A 17,744-nucleotide genomic window follows, 5' to 3' on the forward strand; every position below is an offset into this window, starting at 1 on the left:
ATGTTCATTTTTCTTTAAGCCTCCAAACGTTATTTAGTCTAGCCACCAGGTAAAAAAGGAAACTAGTCTAGACATACTCATAGATGGAAAAGATTTTTAAATAGTCACAGATTTATGCCCAAAGATTTTTAACCCCATAGCTCTTTCCCAGAAAAGCTTTTGGTGAAATGTGAAAACATTATTTCTCTGCCAGAAGGGACATTAGGTCAGCCTATTCTCAGTTGTGACAGCCCATGCTTCTTCCCTCAGATTCTTAATTAATCATTAATTATTAATGGAACACTAATAGTTTGCAAATCCCTGCAATAACCTCATCCCAAGTTTCTGCTTTCTGATGATGAAATATCTCCTCTAAGAAGTCATCCGCTATTAAACCACATTTACCTTTCATCTCAGGATTTCCTTACATCTATATGTGCATCTTAGAGTATGATTTACCAGTGTCTATAACATATAAGTTCACTAATTGGAATACATGTTTTTGACAACACGCCAAGTTTAGGTAGTCAACAGAATAAAATGGAAAGAGCCCAGGACTTGGGGTCAACCAGACCCACATTTAGATGCTAGTTCCATTACTGTGTGAGTCTGGGATAGTCACATCGTATCCTGGAGTCCTATCCATAAATTTGGGATGATAATACCTAACTTCCAAGTCACTGTGAGGACAAATTGAAACAACATGTATGAAATAGTCTTGTAGAGTGGTCGGCACATCATTGTTTCTCAATAATTAGTCATTTCCTCTCCTTCCTGCTTTTCATATATTTCTCAAGCTCATTACTCATTAGGCTGTAAATTGTGTTAGCATTAGCACCTGCTGCTCACAACAAGCAATGGCCCAGAATTCCTACATTATGGATATCCAGGTGTGTGAGGAAGATGGCCACACCCCACTTACTTTCCAGCCCCTCTGTCAGCACTCCCACTAGGGCCTCTGGGCTACTCAAAGAAACATCACCTCTCAAAGACCCACATTCTCACTACAGGTGGCACATCAGAGGGAAGTCCCTGATTCTGGATCAAAATACCCCATCAAAGAGAGAAGAGTACAGATGGAAATACCAGATCCCTTCACTGGAGGCCCCAACTCACCTGCCAAAACCAGCTCCCCTGAAGCAGGATAAAGCTTGTCCGAAGAAGTTCCACAGTAATATTGGTCCGTATGAAGAGCTCCAAGAAGGCAATCAGGCCTGCCACAAAGACAGCCAAGACCAGCAGCTGGTGCACAAAGATGTCCAGCATTTCCCGGCCATGAGTGTGATTGTACAAGACAAAAGCTGATAGAGAGGGAAGAAACAGTTTCTCTTATTCAGTGAAACCAAGGGACATCTACCATTTCTCTCCCTCTCTCTTTCCCTCTGTCTCTCCCCCATCCCACAGAATTTTACACATATACACATGCACACACACCAATTTGTCCAAAATATTAAGTGCTCTCTGCTTCCCACAATAATGGAAACCTCTAGCATTTTTTTTGGAGTCCTCACTACCTCTTTTTTTTAAAGATGTTATTTGTCAGAGAGAGAGTGAGCACAACGAGGGGGAGAAGCAGTCTCCCTGCTGAGCAAGGAGCCTGATGGCAGGACTCAATGCCAGCACCCTGGAATCATGACCTGAGCTGAAGGCAGATGCTTAACCTTGAGTCACCCGGGCCTCCCAACATCACTACCTCTTAAGAATAAGGATCTATCACTCCTTTTCCCTTTCCTTGTCTAACATAGCATGACTTCTTTAACTAACTATATTTCAAAGCATCTTCTATGCAGGAGGATGAATAGTAAGGGTTCTGGGACAGAGGAGCCACAGTTAGGGTGAACACACAGATGAATGAAACAAAACCTCGCCTGAAGGAATTCAGTCCATTGGAGTAAGCAAATACATATATACATAAATCATAAGAGACGACTTTGCTGGGTATGAAAAGATGCTCTGGAAGCTCCCAAGAAGTAGTAACTACCTATATTTTTTGATCCCATGAATAGATTCCAGCTTTATCTTCAACCCTTTCATGTAGATGAGGAGGAAAAGTTGTTCACTCAAAATATGGTAACACCCTGGGGCGCCTGGGTGGCTCAGCGGGTTAAAGCCTCTGCCTTCAGCCCAGGTCATGATCCCAGGGTCCTGGGATCGAGCCCCGCATCAGGCTCTCTGCTTGGCTGGGAGCCTGCTTCCTCCTATTTCTCTCTGCCTACTTGTAATCTCTATCTGTCAAATAAATAAATCTTTTTAAAAAAAATATATGGTAACACCCTGAAATACTGAGAATATTGCCAGTAAAAAACAGTAAAAAATGGTTTTTGATGCCCATCTTTTAGTTAGCCTTTGTGCTCAGAGAGGGGTTGGCAAAAGTCCTTATCTTCAGATATGGGCGGGAAGGTGGGCAATTAGGAAATGACCCCTCCTGATAATCTGGGGCTTTTTTAGTTCTTTTTTTTTTTTTAGATTTTATTTATATATTTGACAGAGAAACAGTGAGAAGGAACACATGCAGGGGGAGTGGGAGAGAGAGAAACAGGCTTCTTGCTGAGCAGGGAGCCCAATGAGGGGCTCGATCCCAGGACCCTGAGATCATGACCTGAATTGAAGGCAGATGTTTAATGTCTGAGCCACCCAGGTACCCCATGGGCTTTTTTAGTTCCATAATCAATTTATTCCTTACAAATACAATAAATGAAAACAAGTTACTAAACACCTGTTTTCCCTACACAGTAAGAGGGACATCAACTGAACAAAAAGTATTTTTCATTAACCTTTCCAAAATAGGACCTCTTATTTTTAGTGACTGATTTTTGACTCCACTTATCATGTAATGGTGAAGCTTCATTATATCAATATGAAAATAGCTAGTTAACAGGTTAGTAGGTTGCTGTGAGTGGTCTCCTTGTTTCAAGATACTCATGCTTCGGGGTGCCTGGGTGGCTCAGTGGGTTAAAGCCTCTACCTTCAGCTCAAGTCATGATCCCCAGGGTCCTGGGATCAAGCCCCGCATAAGGTTCTCTGCTTAGTGGGGAGCCTGCTCTCTCTCTCTCTCTGCCTGACTCTCTGCCTACTTGTGATCTCTGTCTGTCAAATAAATAAATAAAATCTTAAAAAAAAAAAAAGATACCCATGCTTCACTACCCTGAACTCAGTTTCACTTGTTAAAGCAGAAATAATGATTCTCTCCAGGATAACCTAGAGATAAATAACCACGGTGGCCAGTTCCTTAAGTACGATTTGAAATGTGAATAAAGCACATCAAATGATGGTGCTTGTCTTGTTTTATTGTATGCACCAAGACACTAAAGGAATATTATTGTACAGGCCTAGACAAGTGTCCAAGGATAGTGAAACAGGAACATACTCACTTATACTTACCCTCCACGAATAAGCCATTCGACAACATTAACTTGGTTAAGGAGGTGGGAAGTGAACTGAAGACAAAACATAAGATGTTCGCCACACCCAGCAGCCCAAAGAAGAAATACATGGTGAAATGATGCCAGCTCAAGAGCTCGACCCATTGGCCCTCTTTATAGTCATATAAGGCTAAGTGGGGCCCACCAGTAATAAACTGCTCCCCGAGCATGCCTGCAAAGGAAGATATCACAGTTTTAGCAACACTTTCCATGACTTCACAAAGAAAGTAGGAAGATATGGAATGAACCCATGGCTTATTCAAATCTAATGTCCTTCTATGATGCTGATTCTTCTTTCTGGGCTGTTCCTTAACAGCTAAGTACTGGTACTTTCAGCTGGTTTTAGAGGTTCAAATACTGGCTTGGATGATCAACTTTTAGTCAGAGATAACCAGTTTAGTCAGACAGCTAGTTATTTCAGATCTTCAAAGTTGATCATTTCAGTTCTTCATAGTTCCATGACCAGTTCCACTGATGGTCTTAGTTTCCATTTTCATGTAATGACTAGATAAATCGTACAAAGGCTGATTACTTCCTTCTGACACGTCCTACATCTTTGGGTAGCATCTTTGGGTAGCTACCATGAAATGGAGAGTTGTGCTTGATTCAGAATCAAAAGACTAGGGTTCAGCTTTTCCTCAATTAAGGATAACTGAGAAAACACTGGTTATAGCACATGGTCTGGTCAGGTACAGAAACAGTAAAACTTTCTTTAAAATACTGCTGTATGTGTCAATCTGTGGAATCTGGCAAGTCAATTCCTTTCTTTGGAAATGGTTGCTCTGTAATTTCATGTCCATAGCAAAGACCTGTTGCCATGAATAAAGCATGAAGAAATCCAAAGGGAAATGAGAAAGTTCTGTTTTTCACAAAGGAGAGGCTACCGGGGAATTCTAAAACCACAGAAAATTTTCTCAGAACCTTATAGTCAATGAAAAATCCTTAGAAGTCATCTGGCCTAACTTCCCTTTTCAATTTAAGAATAACACAAAAAAGGATGAGTATGTAACACAAGGTCTTCTTCAGCCTGACCCCTCTGTACAGTCCATCAGCAGCAACTTATGACTAAGGCTTTTCCACAATAACTTGATTATTTTGGCATCATTTTGAAAAATGGTTTCTGATAGAGTTTACTCTTTCAGGCATCAGAATAAATATTATAAAACTAGTTCAAGGTTCCAACTAATTCGATAAAGGAAAGTCATCTTGAGTGGTCAGGCAAGTTAATATCTATGACTGACTCACTAAGGAATAGGCTTCTGTATAAACATGAAGTGTCACCTTCTAACAAATTTTAATCAGATGGAAATTATAATTAGAATATGTGTTCAGAGATTTTTTTTTAAAGATTTTATTTGTTTATTTGACAGAGAGAGATCACAAGTAGGCAGAGAGGCAGGCAGAGAGAGAGGGAAGCAGGCTCCCCGCTGAGCAGAGAGCCTGATGTGGGACTCGATCCCAGGACCCTGAGATCATGACCCGAGCCGAAGGCAGCGGCTTAATCCACTGAGCCACCCAGGCGCCCCCGAGAGATTTTTTAATAAAAGTTCATTTTGGCAATTTCTTGATTTGATATTTAATTTTTCTCTTTGCATGTAGAAATACCCAAAAGGAGAAAACAGAACACAGAAATGGTACACTCACCAGTGATGGCCATGCCAATTAATACGATTCCCTCAAAAATTTCTATTCGATGGAATAATGCTTTGGAGCCAAGGTAGGAAGTCCTTTTGTGCTTTTTGAAGGCATACTTCAGAATGCACTTGATGGTCCACCAAATACCCATGATAATGAAGAAGGTTCCAGGGAGGGCATGACCTTTGAAATTCCCCATGTCTACCAAGATAAGAACATACAGAAGATGAAGACATTTTGTTTCCAGAACTTAGCCAAAACATCACTCATTCTCATAAAATACACTATTTTCTGATGATGGTAGATACACCATTGATTTAAGAGGAGTTGATATTACTGTCAATCACTGCAATGTCAACAATACCAACAAGAAAAACATTCATATTCATTGAACACTTACCTTGTGCTACGCACTATGTCAAATGTTCTGCACACAATCGCTACAACATACCCATTTTCAATTGGGACACAGGTTTAGACAGGTAAGTGAATTGCCCAAATCTCACACTATTAAGCAAGAATTATGTTGTTTTTAAGAGGGAGTTCAAGGATTTCTTAAAGCAATAGCATGTGCAACACCATATATTTACACTTTAAGCATATTTGGAGGAAAGTAATATGAAAATTTTACCCCTATGTTTAAAACTTGAAATGATATAAAATTGCCTACAATTTTTTAAGTAAGTAATTTCAAAGTATCAAGCATTGAGTATACAAAAGAGACCATTAATGCTCATCAAATACTCAAGCATTTCTCCAAAGACTTTTCCTAGCCTCTTCTCTGGGTGAATCAAAACCATGTTTCTAAACAGTATGGAGGTGCCTCAAAAAGTTAAAAATCGAGCTATCCTATGACCCAGCAATTGCACTACTAGGTATTTACCAAAGGGATGCCAAAATACACTCAAAGGGGTTCATGCACCCTAATATTTATAGCAGCATTATCAACATTAGCCAAACTCTAGAAAGAGCACAAGTGTCCATCAACTGGTGAATTGCTAACAAAGGTGTGGTATTTTTTTACAATGGAATATCACTCAGACATCAAAGAGAACAAAATCTTGCTATTTGCAACCGTGTGGATGGAACAAGAGGGAATTATGCTAAGCAAAATAAGTCATTCAGAGAGAGACAAATACCAATGATTTCACTCATATGTGGAATTTGAGAAACAAAACAGATAAACATAGGGGAAGGGAAGGAAAAATAAAATGAGATAAAAACACAGAGAGAGGCAAACCATAAGAGACTCAACTATAGAGAACAAACTGAGGGTTGCTGGAGGGAAGGTGGTTAGTGGAATTGGCTAAATGGGTGATGGGCATTAAGGAGGGCACTTGTTGTGATGAGCACTGGGTGTTATGTGTAGGTGATGAATCACTGGATTCTACTCCTGAAACCAATCCACACGGTATGTTAACTAACTGCAATTTAAATAGAAACATGAGAAAACGATTTTATCCTACCTAAAGAAACAAACAAAAACCATGTTTCTAGTTCTGGCCAATGGACAATGGCACTTGTCATTTCCAGGCTGAGTGAGTTAAGGGCCTACATGACTCCTTTAACTCACCTGTCCCCTGCCATGGCAACCTTTGCATGGCTTATCCAGAACATAGTGGATGGCCCACCAGTCTGCTTCAGATTAATTGTGCCAAATTAAGCTGGCTTAAAGAGCTTAACCCAGCCTATCCAGATGGATACCAAGCCAAATCAAACTGTAAATGGTTTACACAACTGTTATGTTTACATGGTGCAGGAAATAATAAAAAGAAGTATCCTCCATTTCTGGTCAGTGCCATAGAAAATCAGTCTTGAATTATGTGAGTAGCACTTTGTTCACAAGTACTGTACCATCAACAGAATAATGAAGAGAGAATGCAGAATCCTCTTAATGAATCTCACAGTAGGCCAGACGTAGGAGAACTGATGAAAGGAGACTTCAGGTTTCCTCTGGCCCAGCAGAGGGCTTTATCTCCCTGAGTGGGTACCAGGCATCTCAGCTCAGGGAAGACCCCTTTGTGTGACTTCCACATCCTTCACAAGTGTGAAGTTTCAGGGGGGAACTGTGAAGTTAACTCAAAACAGTAAGAGTCTCTTAAATTCCTAGTCAAGCCTCCTAGCAGACATTATGGCATGCCTCTGAATCATCCAAACCTTCTAAGAGACTCTGACTCAATATAGTTGACTCTGACTCAATATAGTTGACTCTTAGACAACACAGGGTTGAACGGCTTGGGTCTACTTAGATGCAGATTTTTTTACACATCCTGGAAATGTATTTTCTCTTCCTTATGATTGTCTTCATAACATTTTCTTTCCTCTAGCTTACTTTATCATAATAATAAAGTACATAATATATATAGCATACAAAGTATGTGTTAATTGATTGTTTATATTGTCAATAAGGCTTTCAGTCAACCGTAGGCTGGTAGTTCAGCTTTGGGGTAGTCAAAGGTAATACATGGATTTTTGACTGTGCAGGGGGTTGGCACCCATGTTATTTAAGGGTCAGTTGTATATCATATAATGCCTAGTACCCATTCTTGTCCTAACTCTGACTCTAATTAGGGTTGTGGTTTGGGGCATGTCCATTAACCTCTCTAAGCCTTAGTTCTTAATAAAAGAAGGAGGTGGCCTAGGTGACACCTGACGTTCCTTTCTGCTTGAAGATTCTGTGATTCTTCATCCTAACCACCATATTTAGCAGTGTAACTGAGTTCTCCTCTTTGCCTTGGCTTATGAAGCCACATGGTGTTAAAAAATGCTTTTATGTGGGATTGAAAAATACGTCCAGACTGTAAATTATTTGTACTTTTCTGGAAAAGAATTTGATATGTCTTAAGAAACCTTGAAGGTTTTATATTTGTTGATATAGGAAACCCATTTCCAGGAAGCTATCCTAAACTTATTAACCAGCAATACAGGCACCAAATTAAAAACATACATGTCTAAAATCAGAGGAATGATTTAAAAATTTTTTACAGCCACTTAACCCACTGAGCCACCCAGGCACCCCTACAGCCACTTAAAATAAAGTTTTCAAATAACATAAGTGATAGGGGCTATATTTAGTGAAAAGAATAGCATTTTTCAAACCCGAGAAGAGGCTTTGGATTCAGACTGACTAGAACTGAATCCCAACTTTATTATTTACTAGCTGAGTGACCTGGGCAAGTTATTTAACTTCTCAATGCCTCTGTTTCCTCTTCTGTGAAACGGGACAAAGAACAATAGCTAATTCCTAAAATTAAAGTAAGTTCATCTAAAGCAAATAATCCATAGTAATAAGCAAGCTCATGTTATCCTCAACTCACCTCAAACTACCAAGGCAGAATTAAAGTAAAATCAAATGAGGAATTCTACTTGGACAAAACTGCTGAAAAGCAACAAGCATCTATATAATTCTCTTGACAGTCATTCATGTACTGCTTGTAACATTTCTCCAACTATTGTCTTAGAAGGTTACTAGAATCTTCCGTAGTTATTTAATTCCTTGACTGCATTTAAAGAATGAGCTTCTTGAAAGCACGAAGAAAGACCATAAATCTATTCTTTCTACCCCCCTCCATTGAATCTGGACAGCATCTTATACACTATGAAATTCTAAATTTACAAGAGTAACTAAGTCCTTCTTATAAGGATCACATATTTATAAAATCTCTATTATGATGTCTCAAAACGTGCTCATACTCAACACACCCACAAATTGAACTCATCATCTTATCTACCCACCCACTACCAGAAAATAACTTTCTCCTAGTCACTGATTCTGTAACACCACCACTACCATTCACTTACTTACCCAAACTCAAAATATGAAAATCATCATAGAAGCCACCTATGTCTCTGAAAACTAATTGATTATTAAGAACAATTGCTTCTACTGTCTTATATCAACACCCCCTTGCCCCAAATTTTTCTGACTCCCCTTGCTCTTTCAATTTCATCTGCCTAGGGAAATCCTCCCTGATGGCCCAAAGACCTTAATACCTTCTCAAGGTACCCAGTTCTTATTTTAATGTATTCTTTATGTGATTAGTTATTCAAGGTCTGTCCTCTTCATTAGTCTCTATGTCCATCACTATTGAAAGCCAGTGTAGCAGTCAACTGGAGCCTCAGAGGAGGCCCAGGAGCCTGGGATATCCTCCATTTTTAATGCCCTGATAAATTTTTAAAAGGTATAAGATGTCAAAACAGAGTTACATAAACCATGATTGCTTTTCAGTGTTTAGATTTACCTAATAAATATCTTCTTTTTAAATTTTTTTTATTTTTTAAATTTTTTAATTTAAATTCAATTTAGTTAACATTTACTATTATTAGTTTCAGGGGTAGAATTTAGCGATCCATCAGTTGTATATAACACCAAGTGCTCATTACATCAAGTGCTCTCCTTAATGCCCATCACCCAATTATCCCTTCCCCTGACCCACCTCCCCTCCAGCAACCCTCAGTTTGTTTCCTAGAATTGCCTAGAGTTCAGTATCTCTTATGGTTTGCCTCCTCTGTTTTTGTTTTTCCTTCTCTTTCCCTATATTCAGCTGTTTTGTTTCTTAAATTCCACAGATAAGTGAAATCATATGCTATTTGTCTTTCTCTGACTGACACTGCTCAGCATAATACCCTCATAGTTCCATCTATGTTGTGATAAATACCTTCAACACACATGCAAAACATATTGCCTATGTTAGAGCTAACATGAAAATTTAAATTTGGGGCCCTTCTTACATGTGTGGCTCTGGCCAAATAATCTTCTCAATCCACCTCCATGACCAGCATTATAATAGGTTCCTGCTGCCCCAAAAGCTGAGTGAACCAATATATCTCAGCACAGCCACTGGGACATGACAGGGAGGTAACGGGGAGTAGATGAAGGTTTTTGAAGAGGGATATGAGGTGATCAGGGTAGGGGAAGAAATGAGGCATTGCTCCTAGCTCAGTTAGAGAACTTCTGCATTTTAGCCTTTTAATCTGAAACAATGTGATGGCTCAATTGTTCTCTGTTTAAAACAACTCAAACAAAATGAAGTCAAAGCAGGCTTGCTATAATTGCCTGGCTAAGGGACCCAACAGACCCAGTTGCTCCTGGCAATGAAAATGGTATTCATTTTTTTTTTCCACTTTCATTGTGTCAAGAAAAAACTGCTCAAATTCTCAAATATCCCTTTACTGTGATCTCCTAGAACATCATTATCCATAAATTTATCTTTTGTTCCTTGCTTTATGATTGCCTGAGGTTGCAATTTACTGCTAATATAAGCCAAGTAGTCCAGAGTTTGATTCAATCTAAATCCAAAAAGAAGACACATTTCCCTTGGAAGAAATCTTTTCTCACCACAAAGCAAATCATACTTGCCAGAAAATCAGCAGATACCTCAGGAAGATCAACAAAATAGGAAACAAGAAGGTCCTTCCTCAATATATTTCTTGCCTGATCTTGCCACTTAAAATAATCTCATGGGGAAAGTGGTTCGTCCAGGCCTGAAATTGTGGGTTGCAAATCAACACCAGCTTCCAGCTGCAATTTATCCTAAAAATTCATACTCCTCCCCCATCTACATAACCCTCTACTCTTAATAACACCAAACACCATCCTCTGGTGAAAAGCAATGACTCCTGATACACTGGTTGGCCTCTTTTTTTCTTACTGTCCTCCGAATTTAGACACTCACTCACCATCCTAAAGGGAAATATTTTTAAACTCTAATACTGGACAAATCCCAAGATCTAACTTAGGTGTCAAGTGTTAATGCCTAGTGTTACAGCCACATAAACCACAGACCAGGCCTGCACACAGAAAGAGGAGAGAACTCAAAATAGCTCACAGAAAGATATCCTACAGTTTTCTTGGTGGAATCTCAACCAAATACTAACTTCAATATAAAATGAATGGCATGGGGAAAACTTAAATTAAAATTTCTTCTTGAGCCACCACCAAAATAAAGTATACCTAAATCTTAGTGACTCCCTTCAAAGCACATTTATAAATCCCAATACACTAAAAAAATGTTAACTATTTCTTGAACTTCATTTTACCATTTGCTTGAACACTCAAAGCAAAGTATATACAAGCATTTGTAGCTTTAAAGTTCTCCATCTTTCCATCATTCCATACCAGTACATTCTCTCCCAAATTTCAACTATTTCAACAGTTTTCTTAGTAAAATTATCCTTACCTTCACACTTTCCTCAATGTCAAATCCAACTCAATTCTCTTCTCCCAAGAAATTATAATGGTTCCAGCTTCAAGAAGGAAAAGCAGATACTGACTGGTCTAAATCTAATTACTCTCCTTCTTAGAGACTAAACCAATGTGCTTATGTTTTTCCAGCATGAAGGCAGTAGATAAACCTTCAGAATATGTCACAATGCCTTCATAAATGTAAATATTGGGGCCACACCCTTTTGAAATCCTACTTCATATCCAAACATTGTGCCATAGAGTAATTCCCAAGAAGACTCACCTTACCAGCCACCCACATGACCACTAGCCTCAGACGTGTTCTCCGCTGTGAGAACCAAAGCCCAATAGAGCATGTGTGATCTTTGCTATCTCTTCCAGATCATCAAGATGGACAGAAAACAAGCAGAAACATACACAGCAGATCCAGTAAGTCCTATGAGGACAAACCATTCCCTCATATGCAGTGTCTCAAAGAGAGATTGTCACAGGGGCTAGGGCTGGAAGCATAGTCAAAACCAAAGTTAAAGAATAAGAAAAGATGATGAAATAAAATTGCTGTAGGTCATCAGTGAAGCTCAGTTGCCCTCAAGGAATACACAAACCAGTAGACAAGTGCATTCTAAAACAACATGAGGTTTACACAGAGTGAAACGGGAAGAAGTAGCAGTAGTTTGACTCTAACCTGAAGCGCTAGCAACTGTTATCCTGTCCGTGTAAGTCTTACTTCCCCTCTCAATGATTAACCCATGGTGAGTGAGGGCCATATCCTCTATCGTGCTTTGCACCTAATTAGCACTCAATAAAACACAATGAATGATGGGCTTCTGCCTGGAACCCCATCACCCTGTATTACTGACCCGGGTGGCAACCAGTTTTAGAAACAGCTAATGTGGTTAATTAAATGCAGATTCTTGGAACCCACTTTAGATCTACTGAATCAATCAGGGGGAGGCCCATGAATCTGCATTTATAGTAAGCACACATTAGTTATTTTTTTTATATTCTTAAATTTTGAGAACCAAAGGTTTAGACTATGTGGAGACAAGCAGAATGACACCAAGACATTGAAATTTAAATGTGACTTCCCTATCACCATACCCCAGAGGCCATTTTTCTCCCATCAGTGTCATAAACTCTGCTGGGCTTGTTCACATCAGGCTTCATACTGGGCAGAGGTGGGTGACTCAACAACTGTTCCTGAGGCCAGAATGATAATCTGGCTCCAAAAGAAGACAATAACCATCCTACACTTCTGCCATTCTGTCCTATTCTATTTTATCATACATTATTAAGATACTTTATTTTATTTTTATCTCTTTTATACCCCAGCCTCTTACACCTATACCCCTATCAATCTTTAAATACTAAAATCACCCATGTCACATGGGCTAGTCTTAACCAAACACCCAGAATGGCAAACAGAAATCTACATTTTTAAAAAAAATGACACAGGATGAGCCAATCCAAAGACATACATATTGAAAAATAAATGCAATGAACTGAAAACAAGAACAAATGTCATGTTGAATCACCTGCCTGTGATGAATTCTTCAAAGTAATTAGAGGCCTGGACTGTTTCTGTTAGTAGTGGTACATCTGAGATGGGAAGGGAAGGAAGTTAGCACTCATGGAACATCTACTTCATGTTAATAACTTCTCATGTATCTGCTTATTCTATTTTTGAGACAACTCAAGGAATTATTATTATTTCCACCATAGGTATGAAGAAATTGAGACTCCAAGAGATCTTCTGACCTACTCTAAGTCACAGAGTTAGTTAAGATCAGAGCCAGGATTTCAAGGTCCTTATCTCAGACTAATCCCCTAAATAATGGCAAAGACCAGAAAAGGTTTGGGAATGAACCCAACAGTACTCACCAAGTTCCTTTGACTAGGTTAAACACCGCAAGGAAAAGTCTTTTCTTCTGAGAGTTTCTAGCATTGAGTTGTCTCTGCATGTAAAGGAAGTGAAGATCTGCACATAGCTTGAATATTTATTTGCCACTATTATAGTCAGAGTGCACAGGGATGCCAACCAAAAGGAAAGCTGGTCTGAGTAATCTGCAATGACTTCACTTGACAAAATTAAGACGCTAGAGATGTGATTGGTGATGTGATAAGAACCTAAAGAAATCATTCTGTAGTTCCCAGCTTCATACCGCTTCACAGTTCAAGTCAATGAACAATTTCTGAGCACTACATACATATCCAACAATCTCCTTCAGGTTATAGGGAAATCCATGGAAAAACAAATATATCTACAGCTTAGCTGGCAATGTTCTCTAATTTTAAAGACCCAGATGATTAGACTGGGCCTGACAAAATAATCTCTTCATTTCAAGGTCATTAATTTTATCACCTCTGAAAAATCCTTTTTTGCCACATAAAGTAATATAGCCACATGTTCCAGGAATCAGAATGAGGTGGGATGAGGACATTATTCTGTTTATAACAACAACACATACGTGTTTACAGTTTGGCAGAACAGAGAAGGCAAAAAAACATGCAAAAAAAAAAAAAAAACATGACTATCATACCAAGGAGACAAGCCGAGATTTATGATAAAGGAATAAACCACTTAAGGTATGCTGAGCTCCTCCACTTGATTCAGAGGAGTAAGAAAGGCATATGGCAGGATCCTATAAGATGGTAAGGGCTTTTGAGCTGGACTTTGAAGAATGATTGGGATTTTGAAAGGTGGAGCTGAAAGGAAAGAGCACTCTAGACATAAGAAATATCCCTATGACCTTGGGATAAGAAAGAATTTTTTAAACAAAATACAAAAGTAAAGTAATGAAAGAGAGGACTGATAAATTTGAGCTCTTCAAATAGTAGTTTTTAGGGATGCCTGGGTGGTTAAGCATCTCTCTTTAGCTCAGGTCAGGATCCCAGGGTCCTAGGATTGAGTCCTGCCTTGACCTCTTTGCTCAGTGGGGGAGAGAAGACGGGGGTGCTGTTTCTCTTTCTGCCTGCCACTCCCCCTGCTTGTACTCCTCTTACTCTTTCTCTCTGACAAATAAATAAATAAAATCTTTTTTTTTAAAAGTATTTTTATATGCGAACGGCAAATAAGCATAGGAAAAGATACTCAATATTATTAGTCTATTAGAAAACATTAATTAGGGGCACCTGGTTGGCTCAGTGGGTTAAGCCACTGCCTTCGGCTCAGGTCATGATCTCAGGGTCCTGGGATCGAGTCCCACATCGGGCTCTCTGCTCAGAGGTGAGCCTGCTTCCCTCTCTCTCTCTCTGCCTGCCTCTCTATCTACTTGTGGTCTCTCTCTGTCAAATAAATAAATAAAATCTTTAAAAAAAATTAATTAAAATTACAAATACCCATACTCATCCACCAGAATGGCTAAATTTAAAAAGACTGACAATACTAATGATATTTGCAAGGCTGTGGACCATCTGGACCTCTTATGCACTCTAAGTGGGAACACAAAGTTGTACAGCCCATCCAAAAGCAGTTTGTCACTTTTTATTAAGTTAAACATGCACTTACCATTTGACCCAGCAATTCCACTCCTAGGTATTTATCCAAGAGAAAATGAAATTATGTCCACACAAAGACATTTAAATGGCTGCTCACAGTAGCTTTATTCATAATAACCAAAAACCCAGAAACAGCCCAATGCCCATCAACTAGTGAGTACATGAACAAACTGATACATCTCTAAATAAATTTCTTCATCTCTAAAATCAGAGTGATAAAAGTATTTATTTCAGAGGTTTCTTCTGCAGATTAAACAAGTATAATGCAAAGTACTCGAATGGAAACTGGTAAGCAAAAAGCAACCAATAAATATTAGCTATTATTTTGACATCTGAAGTTTTAAGATTTTTCTGTTGTCACGCAAAATAGATTTAAATATTTTTTGCTGACATCTTTGTGGATGTATCATTCTATCCCTGAATACTCCATTTTCGTAATGATTTTAATGTGATATGGTAATGAAATTCTATCATGTGTAAAAGCCTCTTTCAGTTTCCCTGCTCCTCCCTCCCCTTCAATATGGGGTTTATCCTCATAAGCTAAGATAGCTGTCAAAGCTCCAGCCATCACAATCATGTTCCAGGCTGCAGGGAAGAAAAAAGGGGCACAAGGAGACTCTGTGTCTGCTTTTCAATGAGTTTTATTGAAGTATAATTTACATGCAGCAAAATTCACCCTCAAATTTTACAGAGGAAGAAACTGAGACAAAGTTAGAGATGAACTAAAATGTCCAAGGTCATGGAAATGATAAGTAATGGAACTGGAACTGATATTCAGCCCTGGGTCTATAGTGCCTCTACAACAATTGTACCATAAATAAAGTTGAACAACACATGGCAGACATAGAAGATATTTGTAATAAAGTTAACTGATAAACACTGAGTAGTCACAATTCATTTGAGTAAATACCTAGGAGCATAATCTCAGCTAATATGGTTAAGACTATGTTCAGCTTTGTAAGAAACTGCCAAATTGTCTTTTTATTTTTATTTATTTATTTAGAGGGGGAGAGAATCTTAAACAGGCTTCACACCCAGTGCAGAGCTCTATGCAGGGCTTGATCCCATGACCCTGAGATAATGACCTGAGCCAAAATCAAGTCAGATGCTTAACCAACTGAGTCACCCAGGTGCCCCTGCCAAATTGTCTTCTAAAGGGTCTGCACCATTTTGCATCCTACCAGCAATGAATGAGAGTTCTTTTTTTTTTTCCATGTTGTCTGTAGCATTTGTTATTGTCAGTGTTCTGGATTTTGACCATTCTAATAGCTATGTAGTATGAATGTTATTGTTGTTTTAATTTGCAGTTCCCTAATGATATATGATATTGAGGAGCTTTTCATATGATAATGTGTCATCTGGATATCCTACTTGGTAAGTAAACTGTTCAGATCTTTTCTCGCTTTTTTTTAAAAGATTTTATTTATTTATTTGACAGACAGAGATCACAAGTGAGAGAGGCAGGCAGAGAGAGAGGGGGGAGCAGGCTCCTCGGTGAGCAGAGAGCCCGACGCAGGGCCCGATCCCAGAACCCTGGAATCATGACCTGAGCTGAAAGCAGAGGCTCAACCCACTGAGCCACCCAGGCACCCCTTTTTCTCACTTTTTAATTGAGTTATTTATTCATTGTTGACTTTTAAGGGTTCTTTGTATATTTCAGATGTTAGTTCTTCACCAGACGTATGGTTTGAAAATATTTTCTCCCAGTTTGTGACTTGTCTTTTCCTTTTTTTTAAAGGGCCTTTCAGGGCTGTCTGGGTGGCTTAGTCAGTTAAGCACTGGACTCTTGACCTCAGCTCAGGTTTTGGTCTCAGTGTCCTGAGATCCACCCCCACACTGGGCTCTATGATCAGCACAGAGTACGCTTGAGTTTCTCTCTCCTTCTACCTCTGCCTCTCATGCTTGTGCTTCTCTATCTTTCTCTCTTTCTCTAAAAGAAATAAATCTTTGTTAAGTGCTTTTCACAGAGTGGAAATTTGAATTTTCATGTGATCTAACTTACACATATTTTCTTCCATTTAAAAAAAATGTTTTTTACGAGTAGAAATTTTTAATTTTCATGTGATCTAACACATACTTTCTTTCAAGAATTGTGTACTTGACATTGTACTTAAAAACTGACCATCCTACCCAAGGTCTCACCATTAAGCATGATGTTAACTGTAGGTTTTGTGTAACTATTCTGTATCAAGTTGAGGATGTTCCCCTATATTCCTACTTTGCTGCTTTCCATATATAAATTTTTTTCTTAAAAATACAATGACAACAAAAAAAAAAACCTGAGAAGGTGGTTTAGAGCCAGATAATAGAAGACTTTAAATGCCAGGTTAAAAAGTTTAACCTTTATTCTATGGGCAATAAGAAGCAACTGAATGTTTTGAGCATCAGAGCGTTTAAACTTTTACATGTTTTTGAGCATCAGAACTTAAAACTTTTAAACAGTTTAAAAGTTTTACTCAAAGATATAAAGATGTGGGGTGCCTGGGTGGCTCTGAGTTGAGCCTCTACCTTTGGCCCAGTTCATGGTCTCAGGGGCCTGGGATGGAGCCCTGCATCAGGCTCTCTGCTCAGTGGGGAGCCTGCTTCCCCCTCTCTCTCTGCCCACCTCTCTGCCTACTTGTGATCTCTCTCTGTCAAATAAATAAATAAAATCTTTGAAAAAATATATATATACATATAAAGATGTCCAGAAAAGGTGATTCCTCCAACTCCTTCACTAACCCACTCTGGTGAAATACAAATCTTGGTCTCCATTAAGCCTGCTTCTTAATAAACTTGAATCTCTTGGAGTCCGGAGGAGGATGAAGAACACTTATCAATCTTGCAAAGACATGACTCCCACCAGGTATTCAGCTACCCACCCCCCACCCACAAAAGAAAGCTCTGTCACTGTGGTTCAAGGCAGAGGCCCAGGCACCCAATGGCCCAGACTCAGTATTAAGCATATACAGACAAAATGCAATAACCACACCTGAATCAACAATGTTGACATATTCCTTTGCATCACATTTTCTACTAGGGTAGCT

The 17,744-nt window shown here is 38.9% G+C and overlaps 1 protein-coding gene across 3 annotated transcripts in view; it reads right to left on the reverse strand.

Moving 5' to 3' along the window:
- Positions 1 to 17,744, reverse strand: part of TMEM45A (transmembrane protein 45A) — a 69,882-nt gene that overhangs the window by 11,938 nt on the left and 40,200 nt on the right. For 2 of the 3 annotated variants that reach the window (XM_046002858.1, XM_046002860.1), the window contains exons 2-4: positions 5,046 to 5,237; positions 3,361 to 3,573; positions 1,096 to 1,280 (exon numbers count right to left, since the gene is read on the reverse strand). In XM_046002858.1, coding sequence (XP_045858814.1) covers positions 1,096 to 1,280; positions 3,361 to 3,573; positions 5,046 to 5,235 — 588 coding nt within the window. In that variant the 5' untranslated portion in view covers positions 5,236 to 5,237. Of the gene's footprint in view, positions 1 to 1,095; positions 1,281 to 3,360; positions 3,574 to 5,045; positions 5,238 to 11,215; positions 11,353 to 17,744 lie in introns of those variants that run through there. The other variant, XM_046002859.1, reaches the window with a different exon arrangement.

This window comes from Meles meles, chromosome 4 (assembly GCF_922984935.1).
Source record: "Meles meles chromosome 4, mMelMel3.1 paternal haplotype, whole genome shotgun sequence".
Lineage (NCBI taxonomy): Eukaryota > Metazoa > Chordata > Mammalia > Carnivora > Mustelidae > Meles > Meles meles.